The 20,319-nt window shown below is 33.0% G+C and overlaps 1 protein-coding gene across 2 annotated transcripts; it reads right to left on the bottom strand.

The window, feature by feature from the left end:
* Nucleotides 1-345: 345 nt before the first annotated feature.
* On the bottom strand, nt 346-19,302 carry LOC133202048 (probable N-acetylgalactosaminyltransferase 9). Of its 2 annotated transcripts, none has more exons than XM_061337823.1 (11): nt 18,946-19,302; nt 16,282-16,448; nt 11,916-12,093; nt 10,213-10,416; nt 6,127-6,244; nt 5,566-5,653; nt 5,065-5,162; nt 4,277-4,411; nt 3,787-3,894; nt 3,557-3,685; nt 346-2,689 (listed from the first exon to the last, which is right to left on the bottom strand). In XM_061337823.1, the coding sequence occupies exons 1-11, from the start codon at nt 19,272-19,274 to the stop codon at nt 2,537-2,539; spliced, it is 1,707 nt and encodes a 568-aa protein (XP_061193807.1). In that variant the 5' UTR covers nt 19,275-19,302; the 3' UTR covers nt 346-2,536. The 2 variants fall into 2 exon arrangements, with proteins under 2 accessions (XP_061193807.1, XP_061193808.1); XM_061337824.1 differs by lacking the exon at nt 10,213-10,416 and adding an exon at nt 7,037-7,237.
* Between the last annotated feature and the right edge of the window lie 1,017 nt (nt 19,303-20,319).

Genomic DNA, 20,319 nt, shown 5'->3' with positions numbered 1-20,319 from the left:
TTTTTTTAAGTGTAGTTTTTTTTAATATCCACTATGAACCTTAAAATGAATTTTAAATATGATGTTAGTTTTCTTTTTAAGTCGTTAACAACATGTAAATGATTCAAAACATTATATTCTTCAAACTATAATTGTATTGTAAAAAATAATACAAAATCAAAATAACTTTAAGTACTACAGAGAAATATCAAAATAATACATCTATGTATATATTTGCATATATTAACTGCTCATGTAATTTCTGGTACCCAGACAATTCTAGTTACTGACCATAATAAACAAATAAAGGGATAAACATCAAAAAAGTCCCAGAGTTTGGATTAATTGCCCCCCCCCCCCCCCCCCAAAAAAAAGTGTAGTGAAATAATTTTATTAAAATAACCTTTACAATGTATTGAAAACTTTTAATTTAATTACAAATCAAGAATATTTAATGTGCAATCCCCAAAATATTATCTTTTTGTAACTCATAAGGCTTAATTTTCCAAAACCTCACTAAACAGAGACAAAAACCTTTATATCAGGAAAATTAAAAAAAAGCACCCAATAAATAAAATTCAAATTCAAGAAGAGGGCTAAAATAGGCTGAGCTTGCTGCCCAATCCCATTCAATTTTGCGAATAAAAATTATTTCAATTAAACTAAATACAATTCAAATTTATGATGAGCTTACTTGCGTAGTTAGAGGACTGTTCAAAGGATTTACAGATCTACATATATATATATACAGGTACACAGAATAAACACTCCCATAATCTTACATACATGTACGTATGAATAATTATAAAATATCTATAGTTTGTGCCCAGTGTATACAAAATGTTTATAAGATAATCAAGCCCACTAAGCAATTAGAAGTTGCTTTTTCTAAAATCATCTATAAACTTTATTTCTGATTCTGACAAAAATGCATAGTTTTGCTTGTCTTGGGAAATAATTTCTATTTTGACAATTCTATCATAAAAAAGATGTTGACTTTGAAAACATTTGCTATAATAATGTATGTTTTATTGTATAAATGAGTGAGTATCACAAAAAGGATCATTAATTCCTGCCTTTCATATTGTCCTACTTTGCTTGCGGCCAGCGCTAGCACACTAATAACTAATTCCATACAAGGTTTCACCTTAACTATGATCTGACACTCTACATGTAACTTCACACTGCAAAACTATCATAATAAAATGTTTAACAGGCAATGCGGAAAATCAGCAGTTTTCCCCAAACAGCTCCAGTATAATGATTAATGCCTAAAACTTATTTATGTAAGACATAAACCACATAAAATTATCTTGAAATAGTTCAAGTTGTATGTATATATCATCTAATACTTGATGGCTATGCACTAATGAGGGCGATAGAACTTGCGAGAAAGGTGATCTCATTCAACACTCAATGGCGAGTAAATATTTTAGCATCTGTTCAATTGACTTACTCCTAAATCTGAAATTACAACATTCACTGGGTTGCTCAAAATCTTGGTCAGTATTAATCACTCGTTAATTCCCCAATCCAGTGGAAAACTTTTAAGCATTGGTTAAATTTTGTTGCTAGAAATTTATCCGTTGGTTCCCTTACATGCAGCTACCCATTGGTTATCAAATTTGACCAATTGCTAGCTTAACCTGTGGAAAAGTTTAATAGTTTTTTTTTTTTGAGCAACTTAGTCCTGGACATCACATTAAACTTGACTTACAATTTATCACACAGATGGAAGTTATACAGACTTCTCTGTTTTATTGTTATAGCCAAAAGCTGGTTATCAAAATAAGTCTAATAACTCTTTTGTTTACATATTTGATAATTATCTAGAATTCTGTTTTTGCTAGATATACATGTATTGCCTAAATTTATATGAACTTTTTCCATTTATTTTCCAGATTTAATGTAAAAAATTTTAATGTAAAATATTATATACTTAATTACCTAAAGCCTTTTCTGTAAATATTTCCAATATCTGATATAATTATTAAGCATTAATTCTAGAAATTATCTTTTGTCAAAATTATTGATACTTCTTTCCATTACCATTAACCATATGCATTGCCTAAATAACACTGAATCATAATACAAGTAGAGTTATCTATACTGAACTTAAAGCATTGTCTAGATAATGTTTAAAAAAGAGTTACGCTACTATAATTTATAATTATTTGGATTTTACCTTATGGATTAAGTAGATAATGTTCAAACATAAGATAAATTATAATTATCTTGATTTAACCTTGTGCATCATTTGATAATATTCATACTGTAACAAAAGATAATTCATAATTATCTGGATTTAACCCTATGCTTATCCAGATAATGTTGGATTTAACCCTATGTATTATCCAGATTATGATGGTTTTAACCCTATGCATTATCCAGATTATGATGGATTTAACCCTATACATTATCTAGATAATTTTCAAACATATGATAATTATCTAGATTTAACCCTATGCATTATCTAGGTAATATTGGATTTAACCCTATACATTATCTACATATTTTCAAACATAAAATAATTATCTCTAATTATCTGGATTTATCCCTATGCATTATCTAGATAATGTTCAAATGTCCACTTCTGAGAGTCTTTGTCATTACACTTCTCTGTGAACACCAGGCCATTGTTCTTTGCGTCTTTTTTATCCAGACACAAAACATCGCCACTAGAAGAAGTCCCTGTTATTATCATCTTGTCCTACAAGATAAAGGTTTCCTGGGTCCAAACACTTATCATATCGACACATTAAAACAGAGTAAACATAAGAGAGACACAGGAGAAGGTGTATTTCACATGTTTACATAAAAGATTTTTAGTAAACATGAACTAATAAATTTTTTCAAATTGAATTACACATATTGAATTAAAAATGTATATATTGGAGGTTTGTGGTTTGGGGTGATTTTTAAAGAAATCACACCTTTTGCTTATCATTTCTATAATTATGTGTAATTTACTATAAAATGCATATAGAAATAGGTATATGGGCCTTTATCCCATGTTTACCCCTTTATCCCATGGATATGACTCATTGGATAATTTTTTCATAATCCACAGTTGTGACGTCACAATGGTTTTTGCGTTAGCGCGATGAAGTAAAATAAAGTGGAGTCCTATATAAAACAGTGTAAAACATTGGTTGTGAAGTATTAAACATGGGATAAAAAGAATCTCCCATGATTTGTAGTTGGATATGACTTTTATCCAACTCGTTGTGTGTTTTTATCCCCTCGCCAAGGCTCGGGGATAAAAAACACACAACTCGTTGGATAAAAATCATATCCAACTACAAATCATGGGAGATCCTATATTTATATGGTAGCACCACTATTTTTACAGCATTCACCATAAAAGCATAATGTTCAAGTATTGTATCAAGTCTAAATTTTGAAATATGTTTCTGAATATAACAATTAAAGAAGAAATTTCTTAAATGTCTTTGCCAAATATAGGATACTTTACATATTAATAAATTTTATTTTTTACCTAAATTTCTAGTTAACAAGTCAGTATCAAGTCTGTTGAAAGTTTGACCTTGGTTAACCTTTCACCTTTGACCCCTACCTTATCATGTTTCCATTTCTGATTGGCTGACCCTGTACAGGGTTCCAATGGCACATGACCTCCCTCTGATATAACACTCAGACAGGCCTCTTCTCGCCGGAGCTCATCATTTATGCTCAAAGAAAAAACCTGAGGAAATTCAAAGTACTATGGGCCTGAAAAAACTAAACTTAGGAGTGCCTAGACAGCATTATTTGATGCATGTTCTTTCCACCAATCAGAAAATGTACCTCATTAGCACTAGCTCCATTCTGACAGCTGTACAACCCCATATCAAACACCGTCTTCTCGTCCTTTTGTAAGGTGTCCAGACAAAGGTTACTGGATGGATTTCTCACCTGTTCATTAGAAACACTCTTTAATAAGAAATAATATTACAAATTTCACATTATCTTCACTATCTTTTCACCTTTAAAAAAGATTAATCAAACAATCAAAACAATTTTAAAAATATGATTGTATATCTATCGCTTAAAAGAAACCCAGACAATTATTCAATTTATTAATTTGAAGTATATACTAAATCCTGATATCTTTTCCAAATTCCCTTTAGTTATAATTTTACATATTTTTAAAGATATTTTTTCCCTTTAAATTTACATCTCAATGAATGATGCAAAAAAAAAATCTTTTTAAATTTACATCTCTGAGGATGATGCATGTAAAAATTCCTGCATTAATTTAATATTGAAGAAAAGGATATAATCTTTGTATTTTTACCATTCCCCAGGCGTGGACATTCTCGTCGGGTATAAATTTTTCTGGGTACACATTGTCCAGGTACCACTTGAAGCTCTTACATTTCAGCCTCTTTCTGAGTTCAACACGTTCAGAAATATCTCCGTAATCCTGACCCTATAACATATTCTGCGCCGTCTTAAACATATCACATCAAATAGAATTTAATTCACTTATCAATATGGTGGAATAGAATGTAACCTATAATTCTGGCTCTAATTTTTATCCCTTACTGCCTTGTGGAAACAAGAGATGTTTGTGAAACACCTATGCTCGTACATGTACCCAAAAAACTTGATCTAGATATTTTTATGATAAATCTGTATACCAAATTTCATTTCAGTATGTGCAACCTCTGTGAAGAAAGTGCAAATAATTGTAATTTTTCTAAGTCCAAGGGGCATAACTGTCAAAAATTGCTCGATTGTACCCAAAACAGAACTTGACCTAGATATTCTTATGATAAATCTGTATATTAAATTTCATTTCATTATGTGCAACCTCTGCAAAGAAAATGAACGGAAACTGTTGGTGGACCGACCGACAGACAGACAGCAGCAAAGCAATATGCCCTCCCTTCTTCGCAGGGGGGACATAATAACAATTATAATTTTTACATAATTATAAACCTTCTGCTACTTTACAAAGCTCAATCTTGTTCTTACTTTACATGCGTATGGATTGCCACCATTAAAGCCTGCATTAGTCTCGTCCTGTACAACTTATCAATTGATTAATTAGGATCTGCCTTGTTAATTATATTATCTCACCAGTAAGTCTTTTCTGTGAGTATAAAACAGCCTTTTATATTCATCCATCCAGACTTCCGCCAGTCTCATAGAATTTATACCATGTGTGTCCTTATTGCCTGTGATAACAAGGAAACTGTCAATGACAATATGAGCCTCGTGATACACTAACAGTTGAAATTTAGTGTCTCCATCATCACCAGTGATAAAAGAAAGTGATTCTGCACAACTACAGTCAAACCTTATCATCCTGAACTTGTTGGGACTGAGAAAAAAATTCTCAATATCAGAGAATTCAAGATATCAAGGTTTAAATACATAGAAGTTGGAACTTATAACTCTTTTTGACATACATTCATGGTTTTCAAGATATCAGTGTTTGAAATACCGAAGTTCAACTGTATTAGTTTTCTTCATATTGTTTAAATTTTGCTTGCAATTGCGCAACTAGCAAATTCTGGCCAACTTCAAATCACTGGTCTCTGTTTTATCTACAGGTTACATGCATATTTTAGAGTATACCTGGAAATGTATATGGATGACTTGCTCTGAAGATGTGACCCACTCTGGAACAAGGAATAAATTCTAATTTTCCACCGCACATCCACGTCTGAAACAGATTGAAATAAATACATAAAGATATATTTTACAAAAATAATTTTTTAAATAGATGTAATATATCAAAAAAGGGTTGAAAGCATGAATTCATAAAAAAAATTTATAATGACATAGTACAAAAAGTATTAAGTCACAAGTAACTATGTAATATTAATCAATAATTTCTTCCTTAAGTAATCAGTTAATTCTTACTTAAGTTACCAGAAACTTGTTCTAAGTTACCAGTACCTTTTCCCTTAAGTTACCAGTAGCTTCTTCCCTAAGTTACAAGTAACTTCTTACTGATCTGATAAGATACCAGTAACTTCTAACTTACGATACCAGTAACTTCTAACTTACGATACCAGTAACTTCTTAAGTTACCAGTAATTTCTTTCTTAAGTTACTTCTTACTTAAGTTACCAGAAACTTCTTCCCTAAGTTTCCAGAAACTTCTTAGTATGTAAGTAACCATTAATTTCTTACCCTGAATGAAATTTCCAGATTTTCGCCGCCCCAAACATCCATTCCGGGGTCATAGGCTCCGATTTCAAAGAAATACTTCCTGTCCGCAGCAAACAGGCCTCCCGCCATTGTGGGTGATCTAATCAGTGAGAAAGACATAAAAACCTGATACTTAATATAACTTAAAAATGCATATATATTATACAGATTAGTTTCAAGACTGGTAGTTAAACTGAAAATTGAAATGACAGCTACATTTTGGAAATTAATTTACACAGTTATATAGCAATATTATAGTACTAGTTTACCATCAGTTACAGTAATCAGACTTTGTGTATGGACTTACAGTATCTATTTTGTTTTTTATAGCTTTTACATAAAGGTTAATCCTAATCATACAGTGGAAATTAAAAAAATTAAAATGAAATTAAAAAAATCATTAACTTATAACAAGCTATAAAGAATTTTGTACACTGTGAAGTTTTCTACGTTTATTAGTGATGGTTATATATTCTATACAAGGAAAGAAGAATATCTGAGATCAAACCAGGTTTTATTTTTATCAATATCAGCATAAAAAGAAACAAATAGTTACAGAAATATTGCATATAGTGTAATAAAACAGCTAAAACTGAAGCCAACTGATTGGTAACAAAACCATTACTGTTGTATTTAAAGACTCTTGCATTCTCTGTATGTGAACTCTATCAGAAATCCAGAACAAACATTATATTTAATTTAAATGGCATGATTCAACAATAACACATATAGAAAGAAAAAACTTAGTTCCAGGAAGGCTACCTGGTAGTAAGACTATGATCAAGCTACTGACTAAACCCCTCATTACATATTACATTGTTTTAAAAATGTATTAGATGAAATGTAACCTTGACCACTGCACATGCTCCATGACCTCTATGACCTTACTAACCCTACAGGGTCTGTGTACTTCCTGTGAATTTTGTCTCGGATTGGAACATCCCTCCAAGTAAAGTGCAGGCTCCAGGAGAATCCACCAACCTGGTAACCCCCATTTTTGGAATATTCCAAAGTGCCTGCATCAATGGCATCCACAATGGGACAGATGACACTGTTGGGAGATACCTTGATTCTGTGTAGGATTGGCTCAATCCTGAAGAGTTCACCAAAGGGACATAAATCTTACACATCAGGGTTATGTATAACAACTCTAGTGCGCCATGATCTCTGACTCTGTACTGTTTGTTTCCTGTATTTAATCTCCTCAACAAAAGTTGAAAGACCATATGTATTTACACATTAAGATGTTTTCATCTAATACAATAGTTTCCTGTTTTGGACCCCCCCCCCCCCCCTCACACACACAATAACTTCTCATTTTGGACCTCAGAAAACGAACACTAAAGGCACTCGGAGAAAAAAACCAAATCCATTTAACAGTCCTATGACTTAATTTTCTGGTTTTTAAAACTCATAAAATCAAACATCTGAAAAGCCAAGTGTGTATTTTAATGAATTTCCCATGATAAAAGTTTGACATGTCAAATTTACATGAAACATTTCACATGACTTCACGTATGTTCTTTTCATGTGAAAATTAATGTGGAAGAATTTTGGTGATTTCTCACTTTTAATCTCTCTTCACATGAATTTCCTGTGAAAATTTAAAATGAAATTTCATGAGCCATATTTGCATGTGACAATTAGAGCTTCAAATCTGATTTCTATTGTTCCTAATTTAAGCGTAACTTGTGTAAAACTGACCCATTAAAAATGTCTGTGCCTGACATTCAAAGAACATTCTGTGAAAAAAAAATTAAAAATAAATCTTCTCATTCCAACCTTGTTTTTAAACCACCTGCTGAAATGAAACTTTTAATTTATAACTGGAAAGAAGAAGAATTATAGTTGTTCCAGGAATTGAACCCAGTACCTCTTGACTACTAGTCAGTTGCTCTACCCACTAGCTGTCACCTACATATATGCAGGTCGACCAAAACATTACATTTAAAACAAATATTCCATAACACCTATCTCAAACTATTAAACAAGGACATGTTGTTTAATTATGCAAATGTCCTAATTTCAAGAATTAAATTTAGGGCAGAAATGAAAAGACTGGTTTATACAAGGGCATTAATACACATCACTCCAAAACGTCAGACTCTGTCAAAAGTTAAATTTTGTTCCCTCATCAAGACAACTGACATTAATGTAACAAATGTGTCAACAGAAAAGTTGGTTGTATATAATTACTGATGTAATAATCTCACATGATGTGGTAGTCGGGGGTCTTCAATATATATAATTTACAAAGTCATTAATTCCAAGATCTAAGTTCCCTTACTTAGATGTTATAATCAATAGAAAATCAAGTACTTAACAAAATCCAATACTGACTCATTAAGACAATGGCAGGTGCTTCCTCTGGAAGAATCTAGAAATATGATACATATGTATAAACACCCAAAAGTATGATGTAGATTTGTCTTTAACCATCAGCAGGCAACATATAGAAATATAATTATATAAATATGTGTTTCTATAATAAGACAAATCACCCCATAATATGTGCCCCGGGGCATAATGACTCAATACATTGATATTATTTACCTATCATGATATTTTTGGAATTTTTTCATTTGAAAAGCTTTTAACCTTAAATAAATGTACAGTACATTTAATTACATGATCTTTTCAGGCAGAAGTCATTATGATCATTTTTTTTAAATCTTTAATTGTTGCACTTAATTAATTTATCAGGCACTAACCACTAAGAATAACAAGAGATCCCCCAAGAAACACCCAAACCCCTGACCCTGGAACCATCAGTTTTAATAATTTTGTAAGAAGCACCCTTGCTCATCACAACTATGCACTCTGTTTATCTGCTCAATACAAAGGAGCAGACAAGATTATTAAATAGAATTAATGCATTTCCACTATATTATCAATAGAGCTCCACCCTTACACCAGAACATCTGGTCCAGGGGTCATGAAACTCACAATTCTGGAAGAAACACCCTTGCTCACCATAACTACACTCTTAGTTTCTTTGCTTTATAACCAAGAGCAGAAAGAATATTTTCAAAGAAATTATGCTTTCTCAAAATAGAATCAATAGAGCCTCCTCCCTCCCCCTTCACCAGAACCCTGACCCTTGGCCCATGAATTTCAAAATTTTGAAAGAGGCATCTTTGCTACTCATAACCATGTACTTAGTTTGTTTAAATAATACCCAGGAGCAGAGAAGAAGATTTTCAAAGATTTAATACATTTTCGCTATATAATCAATAGAGCCACACCCTAACACCAGAACCCCAAACCCAGGGCTAGGGGCCATGAAATTCACAATTTTGAAAGAAGCATCCTTGCTCATCATAACTATGTACTTAGTTTTTTTTAATACCCAGGAGAAGAGAAGAAGGTTTTCAAAGAAATAATGCACTTGAAATTCACTATATGATCTATATAGCCCCACCCTAGCACCAGAACCCCTGACCCTGGGGCCATGAACAGATGGCAACAGGTCACCTGAGTGAGTGACTCAGGTGAGCTAAAAATTGGAAAATATCAAGTTAGTGCCGGTTTGAGATCATCCAATTTACATCGGAAACTACCTTAATCAAGTTACAATCATAGTTAAATTTTTACAGACTTATATTTCAGTAGGTATTTTAAATCTCTAAAGTCAATCAAATCAATGTTAGTAAAATATAGCAAATTGTCAAAAAGCGCATGCTAGGTTTGCTGAGGCTATAGTTTTACAATACACCACCAATACAGAAATGTGTTTATGTACAGATAATCACACATGCTCAATATACTCAAAGCTCCATTGATTGAATCAGATTTTTTTTACATACTCACGAAATGCATAGAGTGCAGAAAATGCATATTTTAAAATCATAATTGAATTCTGAATTCAATTATCTGTACTGTAATTCAAATATTCAGGAATTAAAATACATGTAAAAAAAAAAATAATAATTTTATCAATCATTGATTAAAATCTTTTTAACTGTAAGTCAGATGATTTTCAGTGGACATTGTAAGAGCCCTTGAGTATATTGTAATATATGGTTACTGCATTCTGATGGATTTTAGTGGAGCTACATGCATGGATACCTAATGGGTGCTATGGCCGAAGACCGTCGATCTTGCTCATGCTTCGGAATCGGTCTCCAGGAGAAGTGGAGGGACCACCAAAACCCTCCCACGGAGAACGACCCCGTCCCACCGTACTGGAGCGTGTTCTTGTCGATGAGATCAATCTCCGGACACAGGACGGCTGTGTGATCCTCTTTGATTCGAGCCAATAGCGGCTCTAGCCTGTCAGAACAAAATTAACCACCCGCTCAATGACGATGCATGCCAATGCATTAGATCATCACCAGTAACCATGGTAACATAATATAAATATGAATGATAAAAACATTGAGACCCAATTGAAGCCCCACTGCTAAGTGAAAATATTGTCCCAAATCCACAAGTAATACCGTATAAGGGGTATTTTCTGTGGTTGGAAATTTTTGCGATTTGACCCCTGAAAAGAAACAAATTAATTTGTGCATTTTCAATTTCTGTGGTTGCTTTATACTGCAAAAATTTATTTACGGAATATGAACACCAAATTCTAATTATAAGTATTTGGCAGAACATTGCTTGTTGAATAAAGGTGCATGAAGAAGTGGTACAAAGCTCTTCTATATTCAAGTTAGTCTTCATAAACTATTTTAAAAATATTTTTATTTCAAACACCCGTAAGCATAATTCTTTTTCTTAAAATGAAGATATAAAATAACATTAATTTAAAACCAGGTTAACTGACATTCGCACCCTTTATCAAACTTGCACGTATAAAATATCTGAATATTAAAGAAATATTTTGGGATTGTAATTTTTGCAGATTTATCCTATCTGCAAAATTCGGCAAAAATTAGACCGCAGAAAATACCCATTATACGGTATATATAAACGTATACCTAAATGAAAAAGTGACAATTATGTGCCACGTACTAATGCCAAATACATGTAATAAGAAATTATGCCTGCTGTCTACATGTTCCAGGACATTGAGAAACCCAATAAAACATGAGCCACAATGTCTGACTGAGTACAAATAATACAACAACTTTCTGATACAAGGTACACATGACTGCTGAATTTGATACAGTGAATTTAATAGCTGTAGCAAATACTACTGTAACTTGGAAGGCTAAGGGTGCCATCAAGTCAGTGGTGACATCATCAGCCAATTGATTTGGAATGTGTCTGCAGCAACCATCATAAAAGAAATGCCATGTTCTGTATTTACAATGGCAGAATAGTGGAGCTTTGAGAAGAGTTCAGGACTTGCATGGTACATGGTTTAAATCTTGACTAAGTTATTTTGGTATCATGGTACATGCTACACACTGCAATTTTGATAACTGTCAATCTCAAGACTGAACATCATAAACCAGTTTTGTTTTTTTTTAACAAGAAAACAATTTAAAGAGTTCTATTGTAGCCATTTTTATATCCAAAATAGTCAATATGGCTTCACTTTTTTTTTGATTCATTAATTATTTGATAATTGACTATGTCTCTAGCATGACTACGGGTAAAACACAGCTACATAATCATGACATTTATTCTCTTGTTCATGTCAAACTGTGACACATAACCATAATATTAACCACAAAGTAAAGCTTTCAATTTGACAGAGAGCAGGTCTGTTTACAAACAATTCACAGACATCAGAGACCATGGGCAAAAAACTCAAAACACAGCACACAATGATTTTTTTGTATCTCTTAGCTGAAAATTTTCTTGTGTATGGAACTTACCATCCAGGGCCCGCTTCACAGTGCGAATCCAGGAAAATCAGCACGTCCCCCGTAGCAGCTTTGGCCCCCGCTAGACGAGCTCGGATCAGTCCACTACGCTCCGTCGTACGGATGATCTTCACAATCCCATCAGGCCAGGTGTGGGCTACATACTCCCTCAGCTTACTGCCAAGTTCAGCTGTAAACAGAGAGGAGAAATATATATATGTATATAGCTCAGCTGTAAACAGAGAGGAGAAATACAGTATATATGTATATAGCTCAGCTGTAAACAGAGAGGAGAAATACAGTATATATGTATATAGCTCAGCTGTAAACATAGACAGTATATATGTATATAGCTCAGCTGTAAACGGAGAGGAGAAATACAGTATATATGTATATAGCTCAGCTGTAAACAGAGAGGAGAAATACAGTATATATGTATATAGCTCAGCTGTAAACAGAGAGGAGAAATACAGTATATATGTATATAGCTCAGCTGTAAACATAGACAGTATATATGTATATAGCTCAGCTGTAAACGGAGAGGAGAAATACAGTATATATGTATATAGCTCAGCTGTAAACAGAGAGGAGAAATACAGTATATATGTATATAGCTCAGCTGTAAACATAGACAGTATATATGTATATAGCTCAGCTGTAAACGGAGAGGAGAAATACAGTATATATGTATATAGCTCAGCTGTAAACAGAGAGGAGAAATACAGTATATATGTATATAGCTCAGCTGTAAACAGAGAGGAGAAATACAGCATATATGTATATAGCTCAGCTGTAAACATAGACAGTATATATGTATATAGCTCAGCTGTAAACGGAGAGGAGAAATACAGTATATATGTATATAGCTCAGCTGTAAACGGAGAGGAGAAATACAGTATATATGTATATAGCTCAGCTGTAAACAGAGAGGAGAAATACAGTATATATGTATATAGCTCAGCTGTAAACAGAGAGGAGAAATACAGTATATATGCATATAGCTCAGCTGTAAACAGAGAGGAGAAATACAGTATATATGTATATAGCTCAGCTGTAAACAGAGAGGAGAAATACAGTATATATGTATATAGCTCAGCTGTAAATAGGAGAAATACAGTATATATATATATGTGTATAGCTAAGCTGTAAACAGAGAGGAGAAATACAGTATATATGTATATAGTTCAGCTGTAAACAGAGAGGAGAAATACAGTATATATGTATATAGTTCAGCTGTAAACAGAGAGGAGAAATACAGTATATATGTATATAGCTCAGCTGTAAACAGAGAGGAGAAATACAGCATATATGTATATAGCTCAGCTGTAAACATGTGAAAGGAAAATGAGTTCAGTAAATAGCTAAAAATATATAAGAGAAATACTGTATAATAATAATTATGTATATAGTTCAACCATAAACATGTGAAAAGGAAAATATGTTCAGTAAATAGCTGAAAATATATAGGAGAAATTCAGTTACTGTATATGTATATACATGTAGTTTAGCTGTAAACATTTGGAAAGGAAAATATGTTCAGTAAATAGTCAAGGTGTAAAATTGTAGATAAGAAAGTAAGCTCAGATAAGAAACAGCTGCTGTAAAAGACTGTGAAAGAGAATACAGTACTTGAGTTCATGTAAACATATAGTAACTTACAATTAAGTTGTTAACATGTAGACAATAGTGCACAGGATATGGCTCAGCTGTTAATATTTTAATCAACTGTAAACATTGGTTATAGAATGCAATGTTATAGAGATTCCCTGTAAAACATGTACTGTACACAAGACGATGGAGTTCAGCTCAGTCGTAAACACTGGACAAGAGAATACGTAAACAGGATAAAAGTTCAGAAGAGCCTAAAAATATGAACAATATAATACTATAAGGCTCAGCTGTATTATGTGATTGACAGAACAAAATAACATTGTACAAATAACGCTGTACAGCTCAGCTGTAAACACATGATTGACACTAACAGAACAAAATAACCCTGAATAGCTCAGCTGTAAACATGATTGACAGGGAAAAAAAACACTGTACAACTCAGTTTTAAACATATGATTGACTGGTGAAGAAAATGCTATATAGCTGATGAAATATGTAATGATTCCAATACTCCCCCAACACATTTAACCCCCATTTTCCCTCCCCCATCATTTCCCCACAAAGCACAAATTCTTTTATAACTGAAACAGCTTGAATGATACACTGATTTAATCTTTAAGGAGAGACACACAATGTGATATCATATGCATTTTACAAAATGGAAATTTTATCAAGATGTCTTTTGTCTCCCCAGTCAGAACTTTGTGTAAATTTTTCAGCTGTAGACATCACGACTTATTTTGATTCTGAGCAGGTACATGAACTAACTATACAGATGCATTATGTTGACAAAATCTGCCAAATATTTGCATGGTGACAGAGGTGTTTTCACATAGAAAGAAAAAATTATGCAAAATTTTGTAGAAACTAGGTGCATCCATGTCTTGATATGGTAATACGCATTAATGCCAGTTCATTTCTGAAAACCGAAATCTTAAAGCTGAGAAAGAAAAAAAATTGATAATCATGAATATATAGTGATGACTTTGACATTATTTCACTGATAGAATCATTAGGATAAGATAAACCATGCTTTAACTAGCATGGCCAGGGGAACTGTTTCTACCTGTTGTAACTTATAAGATACAGGAATCTCACTGCTGTAGTAAGAAATAAGTCTGGGAGTCTAATTATACAGTAAAAACTGTGTACCAGGTAATCCAACACCTGTGCAATCTGTTTCACTGTGAATTCCACCCCCTTATAATGTAAATCCCCATCTTACTGTTTTCTATGGTCTTTACATTGTGTTATTATCTGACCCCTATTTTAATCTCCATCTTAATGTATTCTATGGTCTTTACACTGTGTTATTATCTGATACCCTGTCTATTCCGACTCAAAATTTGTCTCCCAGTGCCTGTCAGATTAAACAGGTTTCACTTAACACTGCAACCAGGCCACTAACCAAGTGTGCCAGATGTTAAAATAAATTTGATTTCAACATGAAATAATATTGAATTCTACAGCAAGTAAAACAGAAAATATTCGGACAAGGGAAATAAAATGATAGGACACCAACAGGATCAACAAAATTCTAATTTTTCTATTTAATATAAAAAAAAAGAAAGATGACACTAAGAAGCCTATGTTTACATTTATCTATCCATTACTTATATATTCAGTGTCCTTTCAAACATAGGAAACAGTACAGGTTTCTGTCCCTTAGGTACTACGGTTCAATGTTGACAGCTTGGATAATCTTATTCAACAGTATGTACCAACAGTCCATCAATAACCTGTGTAGATCTATTATTCATTAATTAAACATTGATATCACTTCCTTATCTATGTGTATCTATGTGTACCTATGTGTATCTATGTGTATCTATGTGTACCTATGTGCACCTATGTGTATCTATGTGTATCTATGTGTACCTATGTGTACCTATGTGTATCTATGTGTATCTCTGTGTATCTATGTGTATCTACGTGTATCTATGTGTATCTATGTGTACCTATGTGTATCTATGTGTATCTATGTGTACCTATGTGTATCTATGTGTATCTACGTGTATCTATGTGTATCTATGTGTACCTACGTGTATCTATGTGTATCTATGTGTATCTATGTGTATCTACGTGTATCTACGTGTATCTATGTGTACCTATGTGTATCTATGTGTATCTATGTGTATCTCTGTGTATCTATGTGTATCTATGTATATCTATGTGTATCTATGTGTATCTATGTGTATCTATGTATATCTATGTGTATCTATGTGTATCTATTTGTATCTATGTGTGTCTATGTGTATCTACGTGTATCTACGTGTATCTATGTGTATCTATGTGTACCTATGTGTACCTATGTGTATCTATGTGTATCTATGTGTGTCTATGTGTATCTATGTGTATCTATGTGTATCTATGTGTACCTATGTGTATCTATGTGTATCTCTGTGTATCTACGTGTATCTATGTGTATCTATGTGTACCTATGTGTACCTATGTGTATCTATGTGTATCTATGTGTGTCTATGTGTATCTATGTGTATCTCTGTGTATCTATGTGTATCTATGTGTATCTATGTGACTTGCAAATATTCTCTGAATGGTAGAACAAAAATATAGCAATTAACCAGTTTATTAGGCCACAGAACAGTTGAAGCAGGGAAAAGGGGGGGGGGGGTGGTATCCATTTCAGGGATGGAAACTTGTACATTAATTTGAACCATAGTTCATGGAACAAAGAGCCATTTATTTTATCAATTATATATTTTTTAAGATCTGCCCTGTCAATATAGCCTCTATAGATTCAACTTACGTCTGTCCGAGTAATCGTCCAATAAGATGACCTCATGTAGATACTCTGGAGGTGACCGATTGACCACACTGTGAGCTGTTCGGAGTAAAGGGGACCAGGCCTCATTATGGAAGATGATGACAACACTAGCTGTGGGTAGGTCCCGAGGGTATCTCACACTGTGACACCTATATATATATAGAAAAAATGTAGGCCATATAAAATATCTATATAAATATCCAGGGTAGGGGTACACACACTGCCTGTGGGTAGGTCCCTAGTGAACCCTCACACTGTGACACCTATATATATATAGAAAAAATAAAGGCCATATAAAATATCTATATAAATATCCAGGGTGGGGGTACACACACTGCCTGTGGGTAGGTCCCTAGTAAACCCTCACACTGTGGCACCTATATATTATGGAAAAAATATCAGCCATGTCAAACATGTTAAATATCTATATCTACATTTGCAAATGTTTTCTATTATATAACACTATTGAAATCAAAGCGTATCTATATCTGTATAAACAAAGGTTCCTCGTGTCAATGTTCAACGTAATTTCTCAACGACATCATAAAGGGTCGATGCACAATCAATAGATCAAACTCATGCTGTTGAGTTTGAAAAATAAAACATTTCACGCATTAAAAGATTATAATCAGGCAAATATAAAATATGAATAAGTCACAAATGTAAATATAAGTAATAAGGTATCATTTTAAAACATCTATCGAGATATAAATATGGGTTGGTACGAGATCAAATATGTAACATAAAGCCCTTCGGGATTTATGGAATTTGATCTTGTGACGAACCCGAATCTATATCCCGATAGTTGTTTAAAAATGATACCTTATTTCTTAAATAAAAATATCCAGGGTAGGGGTACAAACACCGCCTGTGGGTCCCTAATGAACTTCACACTGTGACACCTACAGAAGGAGCAAAAATAAGTTTCTTACAAATACATGTATCAGGAGTTACTTCCCTTGAGTGTGCTCTTGTTTGTTGAAATTTGATATAGTCCCAAATCTTGCAACATATTTAGGTACAACAACATGAACAAGAGTTAAAAAAATAAAGCCATACTCAAACAACACTCACTCACAAGACATCTTAATTGCCAGTGTAATTAATTTTCTACTTATATCCCCTAACTTCATCTCTTTATTCTGAAGAAATCTACTGTACTGAAATCTTAAGCTTCTCTGCATCAATTGTCACAGCATTGTTCCCAGCTTAAAGACTGCAGACTTTCATTTAACAAGTCTCCAATATATAAAAGTTTCTCCCTATAATCATGATAATGACTATTGATACAGAATAAATGACTGAAGAAGCAGCTTGCTGAAGACTGCATTTATCAGTGTTTATATGTTATAAATTCCAAAAACATATATGTGTACTCAATTGCAATGTTCAAAATGTGTGGGTTTTTTTTTATGTAAACAAATACACTGTGAGTTATCACAAATAAATACAAGTACATCTTGATTAATATATGCATCACTGAACAGAAAAGATACATTCAACATGATATGATTTAGATGCAGAGGCATTTCCTTCTCTAACAAACATTTTACTTATATCTACAAACAGAAACTTGGAAAGAGCTGGGGACTGAATGATCGAGGGATCAGGAGTTCTAAAAAAATATATCCATATGAATCGTTTAATATCAAATTATCAATTTTTCAAATATTTTCTTATAGTCGACGTCGTCATGATCATACTGTTATAAACATAATGTTTACATGATTTTATGTTTAAGAAGCCAATTAAATTGAAAAACAGCTTTTTATCATATTTATAAGCTTAGGAGATTAACTAGTACTATATACCTGTTAGTACAGAAGGTTGATTAAACAAGAGTCTGTCTGTCATAACATGCAAATCCTGCCAGCTTTCATTAATTTATTCCTTCTTGTAAGTGCATTAATTAAATAAGTCGTAAAAAGACATCAAGTAAAATTAACATACATGAAACTCAACCATCACTTCAGAATAATGTTTTGCTTAAATCCACATTTACCCCAAAAAATATATAAATCTGAAATTGTATCACTTAAATCTAAAGTAACAAGTTGACATTTGTCACTTTGAGCTATAAGCATAAATATATGACATCATGTTAAATATCTCTGCCAAAACTAAAACACTGTTTATTACTGTTATTATAACATCATCATCTTCATTAGCATTTCTTTTATAGCAATGGCTTAATTATGTTAATAATTTACATCTTTAATTAACACATCTGGATGCATCTGTCACTGACACAATATTAAAAATGTGTATTTCTTTTATTTACATTCACTTTTCAAATCTAGTTAATTACATTTTCAACTTGATAATTAACTGTGTACAAAATGGGGTCTTGGGGGATTTTTTAATGAGCAGTTAATTAAACAAGTTAAAATGCCTGAAAACCTTATTTGATGACATTTTCATCGAGCAAAGAGTTTCAATAATCTACACTGCATGCTTTCAAGTTCTTTATGAGAATTTCACAAGAAAATTATTTAAAAGAATTTTAACAAATACTTTATCTACCAGAAATGTTTCTAGAAAAGCAAAGAGAAAACCTTACACAACAACAACAACAACAACAACAACAACAAAAGTTTCAAAAGTTTCAAAAGAAAGAGTGAAACATGGCAAGATAAAATTCTTTACCTTGAGTCCCTAACGTCGGGTATAGATCTGTCTAATGCAATCTTATCACTCGCTATAATATTAAACGCTTCTTTTTTAAACAGAGAATCTGCTAATGTCTTCTCCTCTCCCTCCAGAATCACCGCCCGCCCTTTCTCCCCCGGACCCTTACGTTTATCCTCCTTGGCGCGGTATTCCACGAATCTTTTCCTCCTGACCTTCAGAATTTCTTCATCGTTCACGGAGATTTTGGAGAAGCTGTAATAGAAATATGACGTCACAATGACCAGTGCCAGCACTGTCAGGATTTTCCAATCTAAACGTTTTCTCCTACCACAGAGACGTGGCATCTTGTGTTTATCGTTTTGTTAAAGTGAAAGTAAGTCCTAAGATTTAAAACCGGATACGTAGTAGGGATACTTTTTTTCCGGATTTGTCATCATTTCTTTCTGTTTCAAGTTAAATGTGCAAGTGTTGAGGAATTATTTCCTCTCCTGAAACATCAAAGGATCAAAATCCAGTTCCTGTTAATACAGCAATAAAATCTGTTCTTCATTTTATATGAACAGTATGATGCCCAATCTAACCATGCAACTGATCTAAAAAAAAAAAAAAAAAAAAAAAAAAGAAGGAAAATTCTAAACTGTCAAAACTCGAAAATCCTTTTTTGGGGTGGGGGTTGGGGGATTGGACCTTTCTCTTACTTTTTGGTGCATTTTATATCAAATACTGCAATTTGCAAGTGTTCGACTTTAAAGCAACAAAAAGTAGAAAGGGGGGGGGGGGCAGTATCTAACTGAAAATTTACTTATTAAAACTAGAGCAAAAGTATATATTTATAAAAAAAAATGTTGGGGGGGGGGGGTCTACGGTTCTGCATGTATATATATCATAATTATGGTGATCCTAATTGTATTGTAATTAAACCAAGGGAAATAACTCTAAAATTTGTAAAACAGAATGGACAGCTTTCCTTTTCAGATTGTTTTGGTGTCGGTTAAATATAGATATAACGTGTAGGAATAGCCAAATACACTCATCCCGTTGTTTTTCCTAATGGCCCTACGCAGGTGAGTTAAGGCTAAGTTAAGGCATTTCTATGCAAATAAACTAATTAAAATGCCTAAGGACTATATCTATTATACAGAGAAAGTTAAAACTTAATAATTTAATTTTGTTCGTATTCAAGCCTCTGATTGGTTAATATCCAAAAAGGAACACAAATTATTTCTGTATAACCTGGTTTGGTATGGGGACACACCCCCCTGACAACCAGCTGAATCATCTGTATCCATACAATCCTCTCATTTCCAGTCCTCGGGATTCATGGAAAATTCCAGATATAATAAATGTACCTTTAACTTCAAACAATAATTCGATCTTACCACATGTAAA

Source organism: Saccostrea echinata, unplaced genomic scaffold, assembly GCF_033153115.1.
Source record: "Saccostrea echinata isolate AGI-Se365-2 ecotype Australia unplaced genomic scaffold, CSIRO_AGI_Sech_v1 ptg000046l, whole genome shotgun sequence".
Classification (NCBI taxonomy): Eukaryota; Metazoa; Mollusca; class Bivalvia; order Ostreida; family Ostreidae; genus Saccostrea; species Saccostrea echinata.
The sequence above is the reverse complement of the archived record's forward strand: the minus strand, read 5'-3'. Positions and strand labels throughout refer to the sequence as shown.

Coding starts and splice junctions, on each gene's coding strand:
- LOC133202048 (XM_061337823.1), bottom strand. CDS start 19,274: ATGCCACGTCTCTGTGGTAGGAGAAAACGTTTAGATTGGAAAATCCTG. Junction 5,654..6,126: donor ATCTGGAAATTTCATTCAGG/GTAAGAAATTAA, acceptor AATCTGTTTCAG/ACGTGGATGTGCGGTGGAAA. Junction 3,686..3,786: donor ATGGAGCTAGTGCTAATGAG/GTACATTTTCTG, acceptor GAATTTCCTCAG/GTTTTTTCTTTGAGCATAAA.